Genomic DNA, 23,587 nt, shown 5'->3' on the forward strand with positions numbered 1-23,587 from the left:
CCACCACAGCTCCAAATGCCCCAACCGCTGGAGCAATAGAGAGGAGGCAGAGGGGTAAGGGAAGAATTTGAAATGGTAAAAAAAAGGAAACAAAGAAACTGGAAAAGGTAGGAACTATGATGGTCAACGGAAACAAGGGCAATTCAGTGCAGGGGTCTCATCACACTTGAGCTCCTTTTCCAACAGCTTTTCTGATTCTCTTTGCTTGAATCCCATCATTTTGTCCTGCTTTGAAATACTGAAATCCTTCTCGGCTCCGCCCACCCCCAATGCCTGCAGCCTTGATTGAAACTGGCCCTTCCTGGATTCCATAGACAACATGAGACTAGCCTCCCAGATCGGCTGCAGGAGACGCATCTCCTCCTGTTTTAGGAGGTGTCGATAGGTGAGTTTAACAGCCAGTGAGCTTTAATAGGACCTGTGTGTGACTTTGCTTCATCAATGGAACTAATGAGCCAATAATGTGCCAATGGCTGGGGGGGCGGCTTATTGAATCACAAATCCTCCAAAGTTGGAAAGATCTGGTAGTCGGTCTAAAAGCCCTGGGGAGTGGGGGGGGGGGGGGGGCACAGTGTCTCTGAAAGATTGTGCAAACACAGCCTCATCCTATGATGGGATTAATGACTGGAAGACAAAATCTATGCAACAAAAGACGGATTTTTATAATCCGTTTGGAAGCATTTGGAAAAAAAGCTGAACCTTAAGGAAAAAGAGGCCTTCAGTGGAGCTGCTCTTATCCATTTGGGGCTTTGAACATTTTCTCAAAAGCTCATTTTCTGACATGATAACCAGCGTCCAACTCTGTTGGGACCCTTCAGGCTGAATGAAAACTTGTATTTCTGTTTAATCTTTACTGTCATCTTTACACATTATGTTAAACCAAACTTCAGAACTATCACTTCCAAACTCTTGAGTTGAGTGTACGTCTGCTTATTTGATTTTGGATTCTGTGTTTCAGAGCACTGGTCCTGTAGAAAATGTATGTTTTAATATTGTATTCTTCATTATGTTACAGCTTTTCAGTTCTTTCCATACAGTCCCCAATTCCCGGGCCGCAGACCGGTACCGGGACATTTGGTATCAAGCCTTGGAAAGAAATAACCCCACCAACATTTTTCCATTTTATTTAAAATCTGATTCTGCAGGAAGTTTTATTTTGAAAAACTATTGGATGGTCTCAGCTGCACTCACTTTCCCGTGTTGAGAATCCATCGGCTACTTAATTAAAGCGACGGCGCCGGGCGCTAAATTGAAACCCCCACGCTCGCAAAGTTAACAAAACACAAACGTATTTAGAAAGTTTATTTTAGAAGAAAAGATCCAAAGAGGAACCAGAAGAAGAGGCCTTAACTTCAAAATAAAAGAAAGCTGCATTTAACAGACAAAAACCAGGATCCCACAAACCATAATACCTTATTTATTAATACCAGGGGGAAATTGTATTAACAGCAGAGCAACAAATGTCTAGATGGTCAGATAACAAAAAAAGAGAAAAAGCTATTTTCAATACAGTGCAGTGCAAACAGAATTTTAACCTTCCTTTAAAAACTAATAATTAATTCTGATTATTATTGTAATATTCAGCAACAGGCTGTGTAGAGTTAAGTAGATGCTGCTAATTAAGTTGCTCAAACAGCAGATTTGTGTTTAAGATTAGGTTTAGCAAATACCAGTTTTAGTGACTGTTTGTTCTGTCGTTGTTTGTTTCTGTCTTGTTTGTTGCTCCTTAAAGTCAGACGAGGCTGAAGTTGGCGTCTGATTGTTTTAGTTTCCACTTTGACAGTTATATGTTAAGGAAAAACCTAGTCCACATTTGAATGGTTCCAATGAGGTCTAGAGCACAGATGAAGTTTAAAGCAGCTGCGGATATTTTGCAGAGGATTAAGATCAATTTAACCCTCAAAGTTTAGAGACACTGGAGGCTAAAAATAAATCAGACGCCATCTTCAGCCTCGTACAGGACGCTCTTTGGAAATACTGCCTGATGGGTAACTGGTCTGTGGCCTGGAAAAGTTGGAAACTTTTGTTTCAGAGAAGCTGCTGCAAACAGGAACAAAGTCAGAACCTGGATCCATGCTGACGGGTTGAAGGTTCAGCATCACCGTCTGTTTCTATGGAAACCCCCTGTGTGTTTGTGACCCGGCGACTTCTGCCGCTCCGACTGTCACCACCAAAGTCCTCCTCTTCAAACTCACTTGGACTTGTGATCCCTCTCCTTGCTCTCCTCCTCCGCCCGCGGTCAGCGACTCAGAGACTGATGTCCCGTCACCGCTGGCTGACTGACCTTTAACGGCTCGGCCGCAGGGGACTCATCCGTCTCCCTGCCCGTCTCCCAGCAGCCTTTGCTCCCTCTCCTCTGCTTCTGCGATGCTAATGCCGCCGTCTGTGAGCGCTACATTGACCGTCTCCTGCCAGCGTATGTAAATACTCCCAGCTCTGATCAATGGGTGAAGAGGTGACAAGCCGCATGCCGCCGCCGCCGCACAGCACGGACGCAGTAAAAGCCGGACTCGCGGCGGCGGAAACGCTAGCAGAACAAAAGTTTAAGCCACCCATCGCAATTTTTATGTCTGAGGATTTGGAAAAAACGTGCACAGCCAACCCCGCCTTGTGGATACTGTCACCATGACAACCAGGTGCAGCAGGACTCAAACAATACGAGCACAGCCATTCAAAAAAATGTGTTAGTCCTGAAAAGTGGACAGATACAAATAATGTTCAAACTTTTTGCAGCATTCTGCAAATATCAGAGCATTATTATCAATATTTTCATAAAGTAACTTTGAGCACGAAAGCAAGCTCCTTTGTTTTTCTTTCAGTGTTGTCATGAAATAGTTCTCTAAACATTTCTATACTTATTGAGATTTTTGAGATTTTAAAAGCAAAAAAATAAAGAAGTGAAGAAAAGGAAAATTTAATAAATAAATAAAATAAAAGCAAAAGATATTTAATAAATAAAAAACATTCATACAAAAATTAGGAATAGTGCAAAGTTTATTACCAGACAATAAACAGATCTGACTTAAAAAATCAATCATTCGTACTCTGTCATCTATGTGATCTCAGCCTCGTGCACGCCCGCACGTGCACAAAGCCAGTCTACTGACCAAACGATGACCCCCCCTCCTCACCTCCCACAGGTGCCGGGTGTTCCTGCCAGCTCCAGACTGTAGCTTGTCCAGAGTCAGCGGCACGCCCTGAAACGGGCCGATCCAGGTTCCCTGGGGGATCCTCTGGGAGGCGCAGATGCCGTAACCCAGACCGGGAACCGTGCTCGTGCACAGACACACCTGTACACACAGTGCACACAGTTAGGTAACATCCACACAAACACAAAAGCACAACAGTAAGAACATTCCATCAGGGCTGATGGTTATTTTACTGAAGAAATAAAGACACGTTGAACCTTTTGGGGTTACTGTGATGGAATTCAGCTTCAGAAGTTTAACTTCCAGGTTGTTAAACAAAGTTTTATTTTCTCAACTATTACATTTAACATGCTTAAAATGATGGATTTATAATAAAATAAATGATATTAAATGTAAATAGTTTTTTTTTAATCAGATTTTTTACTAACATTATTTGTCCTTTGGTTGTAAATTGGTGCTTTACGAAGGATTCCAAACTGATCAGCCTCAATGGAAATGTGGAGGTCATAACAAATTGACTTAAATGCAGCTCAAACTACAATAATTCACAATAATTCAAGCTTGTAATCTTTGACTCTTTGGCTGAGGTGACCAGGTCGCTGTTTCTATCGCACTTTTCAAATTTTACATTAAAGAACAGAAATGGCAAAAATTAGGAAAATATTTCTCCCAGAAACATCTGGAATGAAGCAAGAACTGGAAACTTGCGTGATCAAAACACCATATATTGGCCTCATATTTGAACATTAACAGATACCATAATTGTATTAGTTTGTTTCCTTAGTTGGGGTTTCACAATCTCTTCTTCATTTTCCCTTTCCACTTTAGCCGAAATGTCTTTATCGCCCCCTGCTGACCATCGGGTGTATTTCTCCGTGTTTGTTTTTGGCCATTCCAAAGGCAAATGTGTTTTTGGTGTTTTTAACATGTTCTTGTGGCATTTTTCTGATGATGGAGGACATGTTTAAAAATAACTAAGATTAAAACTTTTAAGTATTAATGTATTCGAATCATTGTGAATCAGGAGCAGACAAAAAAATGCTGTTGGAAAAAGATGGGAGCAGTGAAGTAGAAACCACAGGCAGGCCATAAGCTCCCTGCTCTGCTCCGTTCTGATGCATCCACTGTCAGACAAATATATCAATGTACGTCTTTGTTTTCCTCGCTGAGCTGGAATCTGGATCTAAACTGTACGGCTAGATAGCTCCGATATTGCTCACCATTTTTCTTACACCGCTATTGTTAGGTTGGGTTTGTGGGTGGCTGTAAGCTAGTGGGACAGACTGTGAACAGATGGGCAGACGGGCTTACTCCACCCACTCATAGGTGAATTTCTAATGAACTTCTGCCGCTCCGCAGAACCTGTTCTAGAAAATGACAGTTTGTTTTTTTGGGCTAAAAATGTCATCATCCTAATTAAAAGACCGCTGGGAACGCTTCAAGAAAAAAATCAAAAGATGATCGGAGAGGGTCTTTAAGAATGCATCAGACTTTACTTTTTTCCTGAAAATTCAGATGATTTCTCCTTAAAAATAGATTTTAAGAAGGAACTTTTCCCTCCCTTCTACCAGTTTTCATGTCTACAGTCACATTTGTTTTGTGTGTAAGTGTGTCTATCTCTGCAGAGGGACACGTCTTTTCACATTTCTGCACAATCCTTCAGGTTGTTGTTTATTTAAATAGTAAGATTAATTCATGCTAATGCCTTATAATTAGGATTTGTTGGCGGTTTAATAAGAGTCACTGAAAAATAGGCAACAGGCGCAAACAGCAGCATTTAAATCAGGATTTGGTTAAACCATAATGTAAACCAACGCACTACAAAGTGGAGAAAGAACGCAATGGTTGGGGCGCTTCTGAAACAAATAAAAAGGTCATCAGCTCCTAAAAGGGTCTGATGTTTATTAAGTAGGAAGTGCACTGAGACCTCTGTCACACCATGGTGCTCAGACCACTGTGATGCATTCTGCAGGTGGTGATGAAGGCAAACTATGCCCGCACAAGAAGGAGTTCAGCCAGAGGTGAAGGCTCTCATCCCAGCGGCCTCAAAGGTTTGGAGAGGAAGAAATAAAGGGAGGACTTCGCACAAAAGAAACGTCCAAGACAAAAATTTGACTTTAGCAAAGAGGAGAAGACCTGATTAATGTCAGCTTTAATCTCCATCACTGCTCCACATCTGCCCTGAACTCGTCCAGAAACTCCTAGATTGCATTTATGCAAAAACATTTGTCTGAAAAGGGGTTTCTTCTGGCATTCCAAAGTTCTTACATGAACAAAAAAGATGCACCATTGTGGATCTAGCCCTCCTCTCCAAAACAACGACAGCAGACTGTTGTTTCTGCATCAAACACACTTATGGTTTATTACTCAAAGTCAAATTTTGTCCGTTAACAGACTCTTCCTGGTTAGTAAATGTGTACCTCCAGTTTTTGGCGTGTGATATCTAGTTTAAACACGTGTATACACACGTAAACAAATGATGCTCCAGGTCATTAAAAATGTAGAATTTAATGGTTAGAACTTTCCTTTTTGACATGGAGCTCAAAAAAGCAGAAATAGAATTTCAAATGTTTTTTGCTGTAGCTGCAGTTTGAAGCCATTTGGGTGAACTTTACAGTTTTAGCCACTAGGAGTCCCACTATTAACTACTCTGCTGCTGCAACGGGCAGACAAATGGACCAGGAGGAGTCACCTCTCTAGGAAGGTCTCTGAGCCAATCAGGGACGTCCGGCAGGGTGACGGGCGCCGCCGTGCTGCTGGTGCCAACGAGGCGGCGCAGGGAGTGTAGCGGGCCGTGCATCGGACACTCTCCGTTCCTGTTGTCGGCACACATGTCACAGCCTGGTGACGGAGAGCAGATCTGTGAGAGGGCAACTCAGAAAGTCTGAGAGACAGAACCTTCAAACAAAAAACGTGGACGGGTCAGCAGGTCTGTGAAGACTCTAACTCATACTGGTTGATCCTGTTGAAGTAGGAGGTCAAGGTCATGTCGTGTCACACAGCCACTATGTACAATTTGTCCATATTGAACGGAAGAAAATTGGTCATACGTGGACAAAGTGAGAGAAGTTGAGGTCTTAACGTGAAATTTTCACAGATTTTTCACAAATGAACCTCGTTAAACCACTGAAAAAGTCCAAATAAACCATGCAAAGAACACGTAAATCAACATGGAAAGTGAACCGTGCGTGATTGTTGCGCTGTTTATATGCAATTCATAAGTGATTTGTACATCAGTTATGTAATTTGAACATAATATGTGCGCCGTATGCATGATATAAAAGTTATACATTGGTGGTATAGATGCATGAAAAGTCCATTAAACAAACGTGGAGCGGTTATGGAAAGCCACAAATTTACGTATCTCGCAAAAATCATGCACAATTGCATAAGATTTACATAATAAATGCGCATAAACTATGTAAAATACGCGTAAACTGCGTGATTCTCAACCAACCAAAATTTTGAACAGCTGAAAACTGAATTCACGTAAAGACCCGTCAGGCAAAAACCTCGACAGACATCTGCAGACATCAACGAACGCAACAAACACTTTACATGTATCACGAAATAATGACATTTCAGACGTGGAAAATGCACAAAAAGTACATAGTGGCTGTGTTACACCGCCTTAAAGAGCAATCATCTGGTAAGGGTTCTCTGCTATCAATGATGACCTTTCACCTTTGCTCCTAGAGGTTCACCAGCAAAGATTTCAGGTGGAACAAACAAACATCAGGAGGCAGCTTTGGTACAAAACTCACTAAGATTATTAGACTCTTTGCAGATGATCGCTTATATATTTATGAACTTGGTGTCATTTTAACCTAAAACATTTGTAAAAATAAAAACGTAAAATTCTAATGCAGACTTGAAATAATTCAAAAGCCTGAGAGCTGACGAAGTTCATCAATGATTCAGCCGATAACAGAGTTTTTAGAGAATGTCTGGAAGTGGAGACAAATACCACAAAGAGCAAAATGTTTGATGAAGTCATGAGGTTCAAAAGAAAAGTAAAGACGCTTCAAAATCTAAATATTGTTACAAAGCTGAGAAAAGTGGTAAAAGCAGGTGTAACACTAGAGATAGTGGGGCTTGAACCCACGCCAATGAAAAGCGTGTTGAGGTGTTTTTGACATTTTTCTGATAATGGAGGACATTTATTAAAAAAATTAAGTTTAAAATGATATTTCTGAGTATTTCCTTCTTCAAATCATGGTGAATCAGGAGCACCTGAAAATATACGGTTTTGAAAAAGATCCATTTGATGTGCAATAGTGGTGATCAATATTGCCATGACGATATAACTAGCGATACATAATAATAATAATAATAAATTTTATTTCAAGCGCCTTTCAAGTCACCCAAGGTCTCTGTACAAGGTTAAAATAAGAAAAACAGAATAAAACATCCACATGAACAAATGAACAAATAGCAAAACAACCAAAAACACCTTTTCTATTTCACTGGATCAGTTTAATTTAAATAAGAGTCAAAATTAAATTACACTCCAAATGACCCTGGTCTACATAGGAGGTGAACATAAAAGGGCTCCATCCAATTGGTCAAATCGGATGGAGAAATCAAAGAAAGGGATTTCTTTGATTTGTTCAATAATTCAAGCTGCTATAAAATTGTTTTAGCACATTTAAGGGGACCATTTATCTTTTGCGATATGGGTAATGCACAGCTTGATATCGCAATAACGATAAATTTGCAATATAAAATTTGCAGGTCTACCAGGAGGCATTTTAAAATCTAAATATAGAGGTGAAAGTGACCAATGTGTGCTAAGCTGGAATAAGTTTGATTTTTCCAGGTTTGATCAAGTTCTTAGATCAAAGTTTTTATGGGGTTTGAAAAACTTCCAGGAACAGAGAAGACAGAAAAGAGCAAAAGTAAAGGTATGAGGCAGCTGTGGGGCAGTCTTCAGGTTGACCCCCGATTGCTTACAGGTTAAGTTCCCACCTTGCCTGCCTTTGTGCTAAAGTGTTGGAGACACAGAACCCCACCTTGGTCCTGGTACGCTTGACCAGAATGCTTGAAATCAAGTGTCAAGTTCTAGGCGTGTATGTTTTCTAAATATTTCTGATCATCGGATTGTTGTTTTTGACTTGTTCTTATCTGAAGCCTCTTTCAGGAAGCATTGACGGTTTTCATTTTAGTTTTCTGTACCTGTATTTTTTGACCTCCGTGTGATCAATCTGCTGCTTCAACGGCGTGATTCTTCACCGCATCAGCTGAACCCTGAGCTTAGCTTTTTCTTTCTTTCCTCAGAATCCGTTCAAACCTTTGCAAAACGTTATCGTCCCTCAAACTCAAAGAAAAACTGAAAGTGAAGGGAAAAAAGTTTCTGTTTCCACGCTGAAGTCCAACTTCTGTGTTTTTCCAGACTAAATGTGGCGAGAAGCGTATTGCTGGGAATTAGCGAGCGTCAACATTTACTCAGAGATGCAGTCTGACAGTAATGGATGTTAATTGACTGCAGCAACATAATAGAGATTATTATCGGGCCGGAAAACTCCCACAGGCTGAGCGGGAACGGACGCTAACAGGGTTTTTCTGACTTTCCCAAAATAAGAGGGTGATAGCTACTTTTACAGCATGATGGATTAATGAACATTAAAGCACATTATGGTCGTTTATGAAGTAGCAAAACCAGAAAAGCAGCAAATGAAGCAGATAAAGCAAACAAAGCAAATGAAGCAAACGAAGCAAATGAAGCAGATGAGGCAGATGCCACTAATGCATGGAAGATGACTGAAGAAGAGAAGGATTTTCTGTGGCTCCTCCAGCAGAGACCACGTCAAAAACTACAACTACAAAACTACACACACCCCTGCAAAAACAGTAACACATCACAGACACAAAACGAATAAAGAAACGCAGAAATCCACAAACGTGCGAGAACAGCAAAACGGAATATAACAAACACACAACTACACAATGCTGACATGGAAAACACATAACTATACACACCTGTGCTAGAACAGTTACACAGACACAAAAAGACACAAGAAACACACAACTACAAAAACCTGTAAGGTAACAGCAACACAAAATACACACTACTAAACACACCTGCGAGAGAGCAGCGACAAGAAACAGACAACTACACACACCATACACCTGTGAGAGAACATCAACACACAAAAGGCACACAACTACACACACCTGCATGAGAACAGCGACAAGAAACAGACAACTACACACACCATACACCTGTGAGAGAACATCTACACACAAAAAGCACACAACTACACACACCTGCAAGAGAACAGCGACAAGAAACAGACAACTACACACACCATACACCTGTGAGAGAACATCTACACACAAAAAGCACACAACTACACACACCTGCAAGAGAACAGCGACAAGAAACAGACAACTACACACACCATACACCTGTGAGAGAACATCAACACACAAAAAGCACACAACTAAACACACTTGCGAGGGAATAACAACATGGAACACAAAGCACACAACTACATACAGTACTGAGAGAACAGAAACATGTAAAACGCACAATTACACACACATGTGAGAGAACAGCAACAAAAAAAAACCACATAACTACGCACATCTGTGCTAGAGCAGCAACACAGAGACAAAAGGACACAAGAAACACAACAACACAAACCTGTTTGGTAACAGCAACACAGAATACACAAAGCACACAACTACACACACCTGTGAGAGGAGCAACACAAAACAGAACTACAACCACATTTGAGAGAAAAGGAACATGTAATGCAAAAAATACAACTACTCTCACCTGTAAGAGAACAGAAACAAAAATCACAATTACACACACGACACACCTGTAAGAGAACAGCAACAACAAACTCAGAAAGCAAACAGCCAAAAACACTTCTGAGAGAACAACAACACAGAACACAAAACACACAATTATACACACCCGTGCTAGAAAAGCACACAAAACAGGTTCCGACTCACAAACACGTAAATAACACTGTATGACTCCACAAAAAAACGTCTTCACACTTATCCATGAACACGAAAACTTCTTAACACTACACAAAAATACACAAAACTGTCAAAATTGCTTTACAATCCCACAGAACAAAAAAAACAGCTGTACACACACAACACATAGAACTACTAGACACTATTCTTATTCAAAAACAATACGCACAGTTGCTTTATACCACACAATAATACACAACATACACAGAACTACTTAACACTTTTAAAAGGATACACACACTAAAAGGCGTATACTTATATAGCGCTTTTTTTACCTACAAGGCCCAAAGTCACAGTCACAGTCCCACACACATTCACACACTGATGGCGGCTCCGTTGCCAAACACAGGCGCCTGCCTACCACCAGAGGCAAGGTGGGGTTCGGTGTCTTGCCCAAGGACGCATCGACTCATGGGCGTGCAAGGTGGGAATTGAACCTGCAATATTACGATCATGGGTCGACCGCCCTACCGCTGCACCACAGCCACCCCTAACATTTGCATACAGTACACAAAACTGCTTCACAAGCACAAATAATACAAAAAAACTTTATAACACAGAAGTTACACAAAACATATTCACTTTCACACACAACACAAATGACTGCTGCACACTCTCAACTGATACACACAGCGGCTTCACTCACTCACACACAAACCTATCACACAAAGTGTCTCTACACTTACAAAAAATACACAAAACTGCTCTATTAATGTACACAATGCACAAATTTGCTTTAAACCTCTGACACACTATAGAGCCAATGCTCACACACAAACTGAAATTTGTTTCAGATTGCACAAAGTACACAAAGCTTCTTCACACTCACATTTAAACACAAAACTGCCTCACACTGACACATAGACACACAAAAACGGCTTTGCACTTTCTAATACCTAATGACTTCACACTTAAAAAAAGACACACAAAGATGCTCTAATTCACTGTAACACACGATTTACTAAACTGCTTTAAACGTACACATAATACACAAAAATGCCACTCACACATAATATACACACAATGGTTTCCCACACACACAATCATCGAAACGGTATCTCCCTGTGACACAAAAACACAAAAATGCTTTACACTCACACACAATGTAAACTGCATTAAAGTACAGAAAGTACACAAAGCATCGTCATAGTCACACCTGAACACAAAACTGCTTCACATTCACAAAATGATACACAAAACTGTGTCTTACTCACAAAAAGGATCCTTTGCTTTGGTTGGTAATATAAGAGATTAACACATTTAATGTCACCGAAGTTTTAACCAAGAAAACCTGTCTGCTGGTGGAGCTGTGCTGGAGCGTCCGCCACTCTCTCATGTCTGCTGGAACATCAGGCTTCATGGTCAACACGTGCATGAGAATCACACGTGCATCATGGGCTCTAACCACAAATGAATCCGAATGGAATTTATGAAATTCTGTTCCTCTCTGGCCCTGAGAAAGACTGGCGACCCGTCCAGGATGTCCCCTGCCTTCGCCCACGAGTGGCCAGGATAGGCTCCAGCAGCCCAGTGACCCCGATAGGGACACAACGGGTTTAGAAGATCCGGTTCCGGTTCCGGGTTATACAGCAGGACGCGTGGCGTGCCTCTCTGCGAATACAACTATCTTCAAATTACTTAAAAAGTTGATTTTTCTCCAAAAAAGAGAGCTGACCATGCCCCCGAAGAAACCCCAGGAATATGAAGATCTCAAAAAGTCTCTTGACATTATTCAAGAAAAACTGAAAAGTTTTATGGATCAAGTGTCGGCTAAGCTAACACCGCTCTGGGATATGATGGAAGAGTTCCGAAGATTTCGGGCTCAAAACGAGCAGCGAGAAAACCGGGTCGAGATTCTGGAGAGAAGACTGGACGATGTGGAACAGCAAGTAAGGATGAATAATGTCATTCTCACTGGAGTACCAATCAAGCCTCGAGCGAAACTGACAGCAGGAGCAAGCACTGCTAATGCTAGCGCTAGCGTAGCTAGCAGTTCTAATACGGAGTTTGGTGCAGCGACGCTGGAACAGCAAATACATTCATTTCTCACATCTAAAGGGATTTCCCTGGATCTCAATACCATGGAGACCTGCCACCTGCTCCCCAGGAGAAAGGAGACGGATAAACCAGCGATCCTCATCAGGTTTGTGAATCACAAACACAAGCTAGCTCTGATGAATCAACGCAAAAATCTCAGAGGATCTGCTGTTTATCTGAACGACCATCTGACAAGAAGGAATGCTGAAATCTCAAAACATGCACGGCTTCTCAGGAAGTGTAAGCAGATTGAGAACACTTGGGTTAAAGGCTGCAGGATTCACGTCAAACCACTCGGTCCAGAGTACCGGGCCAAGGTTCTGGTCGTGAACACCATGAAGGACTTTGAGAAGTGCTTGATTACGGTTGTCTGAAACAACGTGGAGTAATAAATCAAAAAGCCAAATAATTTCAAGAAATATGACACCTGGATTCCTCACTTTCTCTGTATTTCTGACGTAACCTGAATAACAGCAGAGTTCTGACCTGCAGACAACTTGACCTCAACATTCACCGCAGCTGATATCAGCTGAAGAAGGATATGGACCTGAATCTAATGTCTGCAGACATAACATGGAAGAAAACTATTAACTGTTTAAACCAAGAAAATCGGCTGTTATCAGTAAAAGAAGAAATGCCAACCTTGGACAATTCGACAGTTTATGGACCCTTTTTATTTTTCCCCTACAGCATTACTTTATTATATAAAAAAAATAAAATAAAAATACCAAAAAAAATATAAAAAGAGTAAAACAAATGATTAATCACTTTTGAAAATTGTTAAATTGATTGACTTTTGATGATATTACTTCACTAGCCCCTAAAATTGATAAATTGATTCAAAAATCTTTCCTAATGTAGCATAACTTTGCACATGTTTTTAACTTTTGATACTTGATGAAATTTTGCTATGAAAATTCCTGAAACAGTGTTGTGTCTATTTTACTGATATAGTATTATGTTTTAAAGCATATGAATGACTTTTAAAAGCAACATAATTTGCATATATTCCAGATGTTGCATTTGCCATGTTGATTTCTAAAATAGTTATTTTTGACGTAGTACTTAAGTAATTCATCTTTGGCAAGTGCTTTATTGATACCTTATGATTGTTAATTCTGTCTGATAAAACCTAGGAACCGGATATTGATAAATCATGTAATAAAATGGTTATAGTATAACGGGGTGGGATTATATAAGTTCACTTCCTTCCACTCCCTTTCAAGCAATATTTATTAATTATGTCTAATTATCCTAAGTTTGATTAGTTACTGTATGAATGTATAACTGATGATTATATTGTTTTTGTGTATTATTTCTATTTTGATTGCTTGAAATAAACCATTTCAAATCAAATCAAATCAAAAGAAGATGATGAATGAATGAATGAATGAATGAATGAATGAATGAACGAACGAACGAACGAACGAACGAACGAACGAACGAACGGAGGGACGAACGAACGGACGAACGAACGAACGAACGAACAAATGAATATTCCTCTCTGTATGTTTGATTAGTGCATGCTTTTGTTGTTCCGTGCCGAAAGCTTTAGACCTTCAGTCGAGCCGATAAAATACTTGTCTGTCGGGAATCCTAGAGCCAGGACAGAATCAGGATATTGTCAAGACAGAATTAGGACAGTATTGAGACATAGTCATGTTAGAGTCAGGACAGAGACAGGACAGAACCACGACACAATCAGGAGAGAATCAGCACAGACTCAGAACAGACTCAGGACAGTCAGGACAGACATGGGACAGAGCCAGGACAGAGTCAGGACAGACTCAAGACAGAGTCAGGACAGTAAGGACAGAGTCATGGCAGAGTAAGGACAAAATCAGGACAGAGTCGTGACAGAATCAGGCAAGAATCAGGACATTCGGGACAGAATCAAGACTGTAAGGGCAGAGTCAGGACAATCAGGAGAGTTTCAGGACATAATCGGGACAGTCAGGACAGACATGGGACAGAACAAGGACAGTCAGGACCAAGTCAGGACAGAATCAGGGCCGATTCAGGACAGAGTTTGGCGCATGAGTCCACAAACCCTTTTCAGATTCAGGGAAAGTGTGAGTCAGTGGCGCCGCGGCGTTTGTATCGTTTGCTCAGACCGATAGCGGCTCCGGCTGCGCACACGTCCAGATTCCTGCCAGCATTTATCCGGATCTTAACGTCTGACTATGTCCTACGGCTGCTTCGCTCAGAGAGGCTGCAGAACTGACGGGAAGTTCTGACCCTACCAACCAACCTCTGAAAAGTCTTTTTCCTTTAACATAAAATCAGAAGCTGCGTCTGGCGCTTCACTTCACACCTTTCTACAGTGTTGGTTTCTCTCAACTGAGCTGCTACAGACAAAGATAAAAAGATTTTCTTTTTTAGGAATTTTTGGGTGAAGTTATTCTGTCTGGATCTGAGCCGGATCAGCTGGAAGCCGTCAGAATCTTCATGACACAAACACTTCAAGAACCCTTCAATCTTCAGGTCAATTATTACAAAGTTTTACATGTCCTTGATGTCTATTGAACAGTTATTATTGTTAAAAAACATAGTTGTATTATATTTTAAAAGCTTTTTAATTATTGAATCAATAAAACAAATAGCAAATAAATAAATCAATTAAAAAAATATAAACACATTAAATATTGATTTCGTTCATTAATGTTTGACATGAAAACATTGTTTTTCGAACTGCAGAATAACAAAATTAAACAGCGATTTTTAATGATCAATAATTTCTTTAATAAATATAAATACGTTGATTAAATATCAAAAACTTTCTTCCGTGAAACAATAATTATCATATTCATATAATAATAGCTGTGAAGACAGTGACGCGCATTAGAGTATGACTGCTTTATCTGCTCCTCCGTGCGCGTGTTGGAATGATAAATAGCGCGCGGGCCGCTGGATCGATGGGCCCTCCGACCCCCGCCCCCTCCCCGCACAAACACAAAACTATATACGGCAATTAATTCCTGCTTGTCCCCCCATCCCTCATCGGCTGCCGGCGCGTATCGACTCGGATTACTGCTGATGGGCCGTTTTATCACCCCGCATGCGTGCGCGCGCACGCTCACGGTGCCGTTCTGGACACGAGGCGCGGCCGAGAGCGGAAGACAAAACAAACCAAAAATGAATTTGGTTCGAGTTAAAACTATGATTGTAGAAAATATTTATTTATCAATACGAACATTTCGATTGGTGAAGTAAATGTTTCGATTTGTCAAAAATACTGAACGAAAGAGAAACTTAAAAAACGAAATTATTAGTTATTTCTTCTTAATTAAAAACGTTTTTTTCAGACTTCAATTACATTAAACAATATTTTAACACAAAATAAACACACAAACACACACATACATACATACATGTATATAAATATACGATAAGGATGAAACGCAGATATCAAAGGCGGCGACACGTGCCAGTCAACCACGCGGAGGCGTGTATCTGCCTTTTGGAAAAGAGCCGCGCGGCGCCAACTCACGCGCGCGCAAAAAGTCCAGCTGTTCAAAACGATCAAATAAAAATGATGCGCTTTAATCACGCAGTTAAACTGAGTTTTGATCACCTTTTTATTTAAAAAAATATCTAAACTTTCAATAAATCACCCGATCTCATTTTTGTTTTTAAATAAAAAAAAGGAAATCAAAAATATGAATCTGGTCAATGGTGAAGATGAACAAGCCTGCAGCTGACCTCTGACCCCGCCCTCACCACACACACACACACACACACAAACACACACACACACACACATCAAAGCAGCATCAGCCTCACTTACTGTCCTCCAGATCCTCAGAAAATGAACCTTTAAAATACTTAATTTGAAGGTTTTGAACTTAAATATTTAAATAAATTATTCCAGCAAAAAAGTGTTTAGTTAAAGCGTTAAATTTTTTTGAATTTATATAAATTGGTTCGTTAAATGATTTCATCAAATATTATTCTCTGTTTTTTATTTTTTATTTTGAAGCTAACTTAATTTAAATACAAATGTGTTTTGGAATAATTTATCCATTAATTTAAAAAAAAAATCATCAATTAAAAATAGATTTTCTGTTTATCAGAAAATTAATTTCGGAATATTTTTTGAAACTAAAACAAAGGAATTCTATTTGTATTTTTACAACTTAAACAACATTATGGAGACTAAAATCTAAGATGGGTTAATCATTTAAAGGCACCGTTTGTGGAGGCTTAACAAAAAAGCTGCTATATATTTGCAAAAGTCTGAATAAAAAAGTTTTAAAAGTTTCATTTAAAACTCATTTTTCATTCTGGCTTTCCGAAATGACAGAAAACCTGATAAATGTGTAGAAGCAGAGACGGGGGCGCGTGCAGAGGTCAGAGGTCACTGCACTACACAGATCAAAGCGAGTGTCCCTGCAGACTGAGTGTGTGTGTGTGTGTGCGTGTGCACGTACGGCTGCTGAGCTCCCCCGCCTGGCTGCTCAGCGGGATGATCTCCATCCTCTGCTGCCCGTACAGGTAGAAATCCAGCTCCTCCGACGTCAACTTAAAGCCGGCCTCTGCGCCTTTGACCCCCTCCTCGCTGCCCCCTCCCCCGCTGCCGCTCTTTACGCTGGACGACACCACCCCCACCCCCCCGCAGCTCAGCTCTTTGGCCTGATGGACGAGCCCTGCTGCGGGGCCAGGCCCCTGCTGGCTCTCTGGGGGCACCACCACCAGGTCTCCTGCCCCCCCTCCACCACCTCCGGCGGGTCCTACAGGCCCGGTGCACACGGGTGCCAATGCCTGCCCGAAGAGCGCAATCTGCTGTGGGACGGGGAGCTGGGGGAGGCCGGAGGAGGTGCAGATGGAGACGGAGGAGGACGAAGAGGAAGCTGCTGAGGAGGAGGAGGACGTGGAGGAAGAAGAGCTGGACGTGCAGTGAGGGGGGGGCAGGAGGTGGCTGTGCAGACGGGTCTGGCGCAGGGCGTCCACGGGGATGGAGAGGCGGTCAGGTGGAGGGAGATGCGGGGCCAGAGGCGCCTTCAGCTGAGCCTGGGGGAAGAGCTGCTGCCAGTGCTGCAGGTAGGACGGGTCCACCTTCAGGAAGGCCGAGCCGCTGGCGTCGCCCGGCTTCAGCATGGCGGCCTGTCACTGCAGAGGACGGGACATCACAGAGTCACTCCGAGAAACATCAGAAAAATCAACTACAGAGAAGAACTGAGTTTAACCAGATTCAAACTGAAGATTTGAAAATGCAATCCAACAAAATCACGTCTGAGTGAAAAATGTTGGTCAAAGTTTGATCTGAATTTCATCTGAAGGATGAAGAACATCTGAGAAGGGAAGCCGAGCCAGAACACTGAAGCTCACACCTTCATCATCAATGTTCCTTTAATTCCCATCGAATCTTTCATGTTGATTTATACCTTTTTTGTAATTTATTTAAAATAGTGTTTAAATAAAGTTTTCTGCTCTGAAGTAGGCCTACAGTTCGGTAGACATGACGCACATCCATCATTTCTGTGATGCTCAAGATGAAACTTTGCAATTTTTATTTGAAGAATAAAAACGTATCATAGATAAAAACGATTTATTTAAAATTATTTCTGCATTTTTGCTTTTTAGTTCTTAAACGAGATGATGACCTTATATTTGATTCTTTTCGTTTGGGGGATTTTTTTACGGTCAATATTAATACAAAATGTAATGACTGTAAAGTTTCCAAATGTATTTTTTATAACCGTGAGAAACATTATAATGGTTTGTTTTAATAAAACTCCGCAAAAACGGTTAAACTGTACTTTTATTTTATTCTTTTCTTGTTATGTTTATTATTATTCCTTAAATTTGAGGTCTTCCTGCTAATGATTGTGTTTTTCTCTCTTAAATCGCCTGCATTCATTTCTTCTGCGCTGAATGAATCGAGTTTTGCGCACAAAAACGCACCAAAGCGAAAAGGAGAAGGGCGCGCGCGCACTCACGTGTGGTCTTCTGGGAAGTTCTCAGCACGGATGAACCCCACAGGAAAAAGTTTTCCTTTGTAAAAATGGGTTCAGTAGGAGCGCAGACGGTCCGTTAAAGTCCAGCCGTGCCCGGGGTCTACGGCGCCGCGCGTGTCCCCGCTCAGGCAGCCGTGTGCGGGCAGGCGCGCGCGGGCTTTCCGCTGTTTCCCGGATCTTTGCTCCTCTTGTGCGGAAGTTTCCGAGAACAGGCTCGCGCTCTGGTCCAGAGTCCTGAGGCGGTGCACGCGGGCTCCCTCCGCCGGGCTGTGGTGCTCCTCGGCGGGGAGCGGCTCTCCTCTGCGTCCTGCGCGGCTCTGAAGCCGAAAGTGGCGGAGCGGCAGCCGCGCGAACGCATCCCCCCCCCGCGCCCCTCCATTCACGTGCCCCCGTCCCCTCCTCTCACCCTCCCTCCCGGGCTTTCTCCACTCTCACCTTCGTTTCTCTTTTCTTCCAAACCACATTTCTTGTTTCTGTGTCTCAGATGCGTCTCGTCCGGACATCCTCGCGCGTTTCTTCCTCATTTAAAGATCAGAAGGTCAAACTGCAGAAACACAGTCTGCCACAGTGCAAACCGTCCAAAACACACACAGAGCAGCAGTCCAAGTCCAGGAACTTTCCACAACTTCACATGTCAGGAGTGCGATTCTTCTGCAGGTGTTCTTTCAGGTCTTCATCCAGAATCCAGCCTCCCCAGGTGAAACAGCAGAAACTGAGGAGAAGCAGCACTTACATTTTGATTTTTGTTGTTCAAATTCAGGGGGTAAACTACACATTCTTAAGGATCTATCATGATTTTCTTAAGCATTTCAGAGTAAACTATGCTCATATATGTGATAATATATTCCCTTTGGCACACTTTTATTATTTCTCTTTAAATGTTACTTCTAAAAATTACTTCTCCTACCTGGAAGTAAGATGACTTGATCTCTGAGGGTGCCGCCTATTTTCATGGCGTCAACCTAGAGTTGGCCTCGGCAACGGGTTTGTGTATCGCCTACGAACACAAACACCCAAATTTTTACAAAGATAGATGTGAAAATTGTGCATATAAGTTAAAACGTTTAGCCGATCACCGTTAGCTCTAGGGAGAAAGTGGGCATGTGTGTTAGCCTGGGGGCTCTTCCTGGAAGGGGCTGTTCCTCACTTTGTGATGTCACAATGTGAGGAACCAGTTGTTCGTGGATTGGGAGGGGCTGGGAGTTTTTAAAGGAATAATCAGAAACACTTGAACAGATTAAAATACCACTTTGCGGATGTCTTTGTGAGGACATAACATTACAATACACCTAAAAGCTAAAAAAAAAGTTATAAAAAAATAATTTTTTTTTTGTTTGTTACATTTAGTGTGCGTGGGGAAAAAGAGGGGAAGAATGTGAGAGGGGGGTTGGAAGAGAATAAAAGGCAGAAAGGTGGAGAGAGTGGGGGATACAAGCGCTGATTTGAATAAGTTATTTTTTTAAGCTGTGTAACAATTATACCAGATTTGCTGGAAAGACAAATATTACATCAAAGGTGAAATTTTGACACGAAGATGAGCGGAAGACATCTGTCCATCAATACACTGTGGGTTAGGAAGGGGGATGAAGCAGAAAGGGAGCAGTGTGGCAGTGTGCACGTGGGGGTGGAGATACATGCACGCTGCCGAAGTGAACCTTGTGTTCATAAGGGGAACCAGATCCTACCCAGCCAGACTAGGAGAGACTAGGTAGGGGGGTAGAGACCCCCAGGCCAGGAGCACCCCCGACGACAGGAACCATGCAGCCCGGAAGGGGGGGGGGGCACGGGGGGGGGGGGGGGGGGCACCCACCCAGCTTGGCGCAGGGCCAGGAGGCATAGGTGAACCCGGCGTCTGGGCCCCCAGGCCACAGGACAGGCGTGCTTCGCCGTACCAGGCGGCAGCCATGGGGGCCACCGGGCGCCGGACAGTGAGACGCGGGCCAAGGACGAGGCCAGGGCCGGCACCCGACTCAAGCAGCCCAGAGATCACCACGCAACCACCGCTCCACCCCCTCCACCAACCCCACTCTACTCTGCAACCTGCGGCGGCAATAGGAACACAGCTGCTTTCTTGGAGCTTCCTTTAGTCCTAATGACCTTCAGCCAATCAACGGGTTGCAACAGTAGCTCTGCCCAATGAGTTCTATCGGAGGAGACGCGCCCGCTTGGGAAGCCTGGCCGACGGTGGCGAAGCGCGACGCCATCTTGGTGAGGTCGTCTGCGCCCGCATGATAATGCTTTCTATAGACTTTAGTGGCATCTAAGTAGCTTTTATATAATTTATATATATTTGTGTTTTTAAATATTTATACATATATATAAATATATATCGAAATAAATATGTATTTTATTTATATATATGCATCATTTGTAGTTGTTAAATAAGAGAAACAGGCAGCCTTAAAAGCTCAAACTTTAATGAAAAATGCATAGTTGCAGGACTTCTAACAAATAAAAAAAATTATACAAAGAATTTTCCATTTTATAATGAAAACACTCAAAGTATCGGACTGGACCGTACCAAATCGTAAATGCTCAGTGGAAACGAGGCGATATGTATGTATTTATACTATTATGTCTGGAGGTTTTTTTTGGACAATAATAAAGGCCTTTTATCTTATCTTTTCTGTGTTGATGGTGGAAAACTTAAAGACATGAAAAAACCCTTCATGCCCTCGTATAGATGAAAAGAATTGAAATCAGAGTTTCTTAAGGTTCATTCAAAGTAAAAGACATCAGTTATTGTTCATGACACAGTTTGTTTCCACAGAGAGTCCTCTTTGTTTCCAAGGTGAGAAAGCTTACCTGAACTTTAGGTAAGCTTTCTCACCTTGAGAAATAACTAAGACTGAAGCATCATTACTCTCACATTAAAATGTAATATGAAAACATACTTGCATTATCTGAGAAGGTTGTTTCTTCTGGCCCGTTTTTTGTTCTTGTACTTTGAACCTTTTTACATGAACCTCAAACATCTGACCTGTACCTAAGTTTTTGAGTTATCACATTTTTCAAGTGACCATGGTAACAGGCAAATTTGTTGTCCTTTATCTGTTATCCGCTCTTTAATAGGGAGATTTTCTTAAGGACAAAATTTGATGTCAATTACAAATATTTGGTAATTCCCTGGTTTTTGATGTTTGCTATTTCTAAATTGTAGGTCAATCTGTGCTGAAGACGCTTTGCTTCGGTTTCAGATGGACCACAACAACCATCTGCTTTGTTCCTTCATAAACCAGCTTGATGCAACAGCTCTGTTAGTTTTCTCACTTCCTGCCATGTTTTCTGGTTTCACGGATGGAGAGAACATTGAAACACCGGATGACTGGATGCTGTAAAACTCTTTCCACTCTGTGCTGAGGCATGCAGGTTTAACCTTCATCAGTTTGTTCTCTGAGAGCGTGAAGCTGCTCTTTGTTCTAATCAGAGATTAGAGTTGTTACAGCATTTATTATTCTTTCTTCCTGAAGGCAGCCAGCTCACCTTATTCATGTTCATTTAGCGTGTTTGAGTGTGTGTGTGTGTTTGCGTGTGCAGATAAGACAGGTTTTAGCTAAACTCATTGTGTTTTGGGTCTGACTTGTTATCCACGACCCTAACTGTTCCCACCCGTCTGCTGCACACACACACACACACACACAGACCACTGCCTGTGTGTGTGTGGATAAGAGCGCCATCTCAGAGACTGTAGCTACATGTGTGTGTTGTTGAGGCTGGCGTCGCCCTGACAGGCCTCATTTGTCATCCTCGGGACCTCTGGCAGATTGATAACGAATAAAAACACAAACATAAGTGTCTGAAAATGAACTCTTGTCAGCTTGGAGTGACTTTTTCAGCACTCAGGAATGCAGTGCTGCAACAGAACCACCGATTGGCTGCAAAATGAGCAAAGCGTTGATGCTAATCAGCAGTGAGTCTTGGGGTTGGTAGTTCAGCTTTTCAGTCTTCCAGTGGTTTTAGTTTGTTTCATCTTAAAGGCTGTCAGCTGTAATTTTGTGCAGCTCTGTGACTGAATATAGAAACATGTTTACCAATAAAGGGGTTTGAAATCCCTTCTTTGTAAAGTTTTTGGTTAGAGCTGACCATCACCACTGGAGCATCTGTCCATCCATAACTTATTTCCTTTGATGGCGTTTGTTCTTGCTGGCACCCAACCGTCTCAGGGAGCAATCTGTGTCGTTCTAAAGCACAGCAACATTTCTGGATTTTTACCAATGAAAACGGTCCACTGTTTTCCATGCTTTGACATGGACACCATGCTTTCTCACACCCCGTCCAGTGGACGGTGGTGTGCCCACTTTTCAGTCACATGTCTCTCAAGCCTGCCAGAAGGGCTAAAGATATGGGCCCTACACCAGCCAGGATGGCAGGAACCAAACCTCTTCCAGTTAGAGGAAGCAACCGTCCTCTGCCTTGCGCCGGACGGTTCAGGCTTCCACTGCGTGCGTTAAAAAGTGATAATGCACACTTCGAAGGCCTTACTTACACCACACCAGGCTTAGTATATGCCAACAGAAAAGGTTTTTCATCTTTGTTACCCAATCTTTAGCTAAAAAAAAAAGATTGTGATTTTTTGTTTTTGTTTGGTAAACACAAATCATATACAAATCACACAAATCATATAGGGTGGCAGTGGCTCAGGCGGTTGAGCCGGTTGTCCAATGATCGAAGGGTCGGCGGTTCAATCCCCGCACCCCCCTAGCCAACTGTCGTTATGTCCTTGGGCAAGACACTTCACCCTCCTTGCCTCCAGTGCGGCTCCACTGGTGTGTGAATGTGTATGAATGTCCCACTGATGGTAAGCCACGCCTCTGTCAGTCTGCCCCAGGGCAGCTGTGGCTACAACAATAGCTTACCGTCAACCAAGTATGAATGAGGAGTGAATGAAACACTGTAAGCGCTTTGAGCGTCTGGAAAAAAGCAGATAAATCCAATCCAGTATTATTATTATATCGAAACAAAAAACAAAAATTGAGGTTTGAACCAAGTTGGGGGAAAGTGAATCTTTGCATCGTTAATGTGAACACACAGCTGCAGTTTTTGTCTTAAAATCATCTGCTGGTTTATCAGTAAAAGGAAAGAAACAGAACTAGTGGGTAACCTATATTGAAGTTTATTTTCTGTTTTCCAATATGATCAGTCCTACAGAACATGTGCCCTTCATTGTGGTTTTTAGCCATAATGTTTAAGTAATCATCACACGACACAGGACATGTCTCTGAACCTTGGAGGACCACGTACCAATCCTTACTCATCCAGGGTCACGGGAACCATGGTCAGGCTCACCTCTGCCGGTCAGGCCCCGATTCTCAACTGTGTCCAGTAAAGAAAACCCCTCAGCCAAATGGACCAGGCTTTGGCTCAAATGTCGTCAGCTTCAGTTTATTTATATTATCAAAACAGTGGAGTGTTCGGCAGTCAGAGTTTCAGGTGAATTTAATAAAAGTAAGG

The 23,587-nt window shown here is 42.1% G+C and overlaps 1 protein-coding gene across 1 annotated transcript in view; it reads right to left on the minus strand.

The window, feature by feature from the left end:
* Positions 1 to 18,435, minus strand: part of prdm6 (PR/SET domain 6) — a 98,718-nt gene extending 80,283 nt beyond the window's left edge. The window contains exons 1-4 of the mRNA XM_023958809.1: positions 18,119 to 18,435; positions 16,610 to 17,288; positions 5,842 to 5,990; positions 3,132 to 3,290 (exon numbers count right to left, since the gene is read on the minus strand). Coding sequence (XP_023814577.1) covers positions 3,132 to 3,290; positions 5,842 to 5,990; positions 16,610 to 17,276 — 975 coding nt within the window. The 5' untranslated portion in view covers positions 17,277 to 17,288; positions 18,119 to 18,435. The remainder of the gene's footprint in view (positions 1 to 3,131; positions 3,291 to 5,841; positions 5,991 to 16,609; positions 17,289 to 18,118) is intronic.
* Between the last annotated feature and the right edge of the window lie 5,152 nt (positions 18,436 to 23,587).

This window comes from Oryzias latipes, chromosome 9, assembly GCF_002234675.1.
Source record: "Oryzias latipes chromosome 9, ASM223467v1".
NCBI lineage: Eukaryota > Metazoa > Chordata > Actinopteri > Beloniformes > Adrianichthyidae > Oryzias > Oryzias latipes.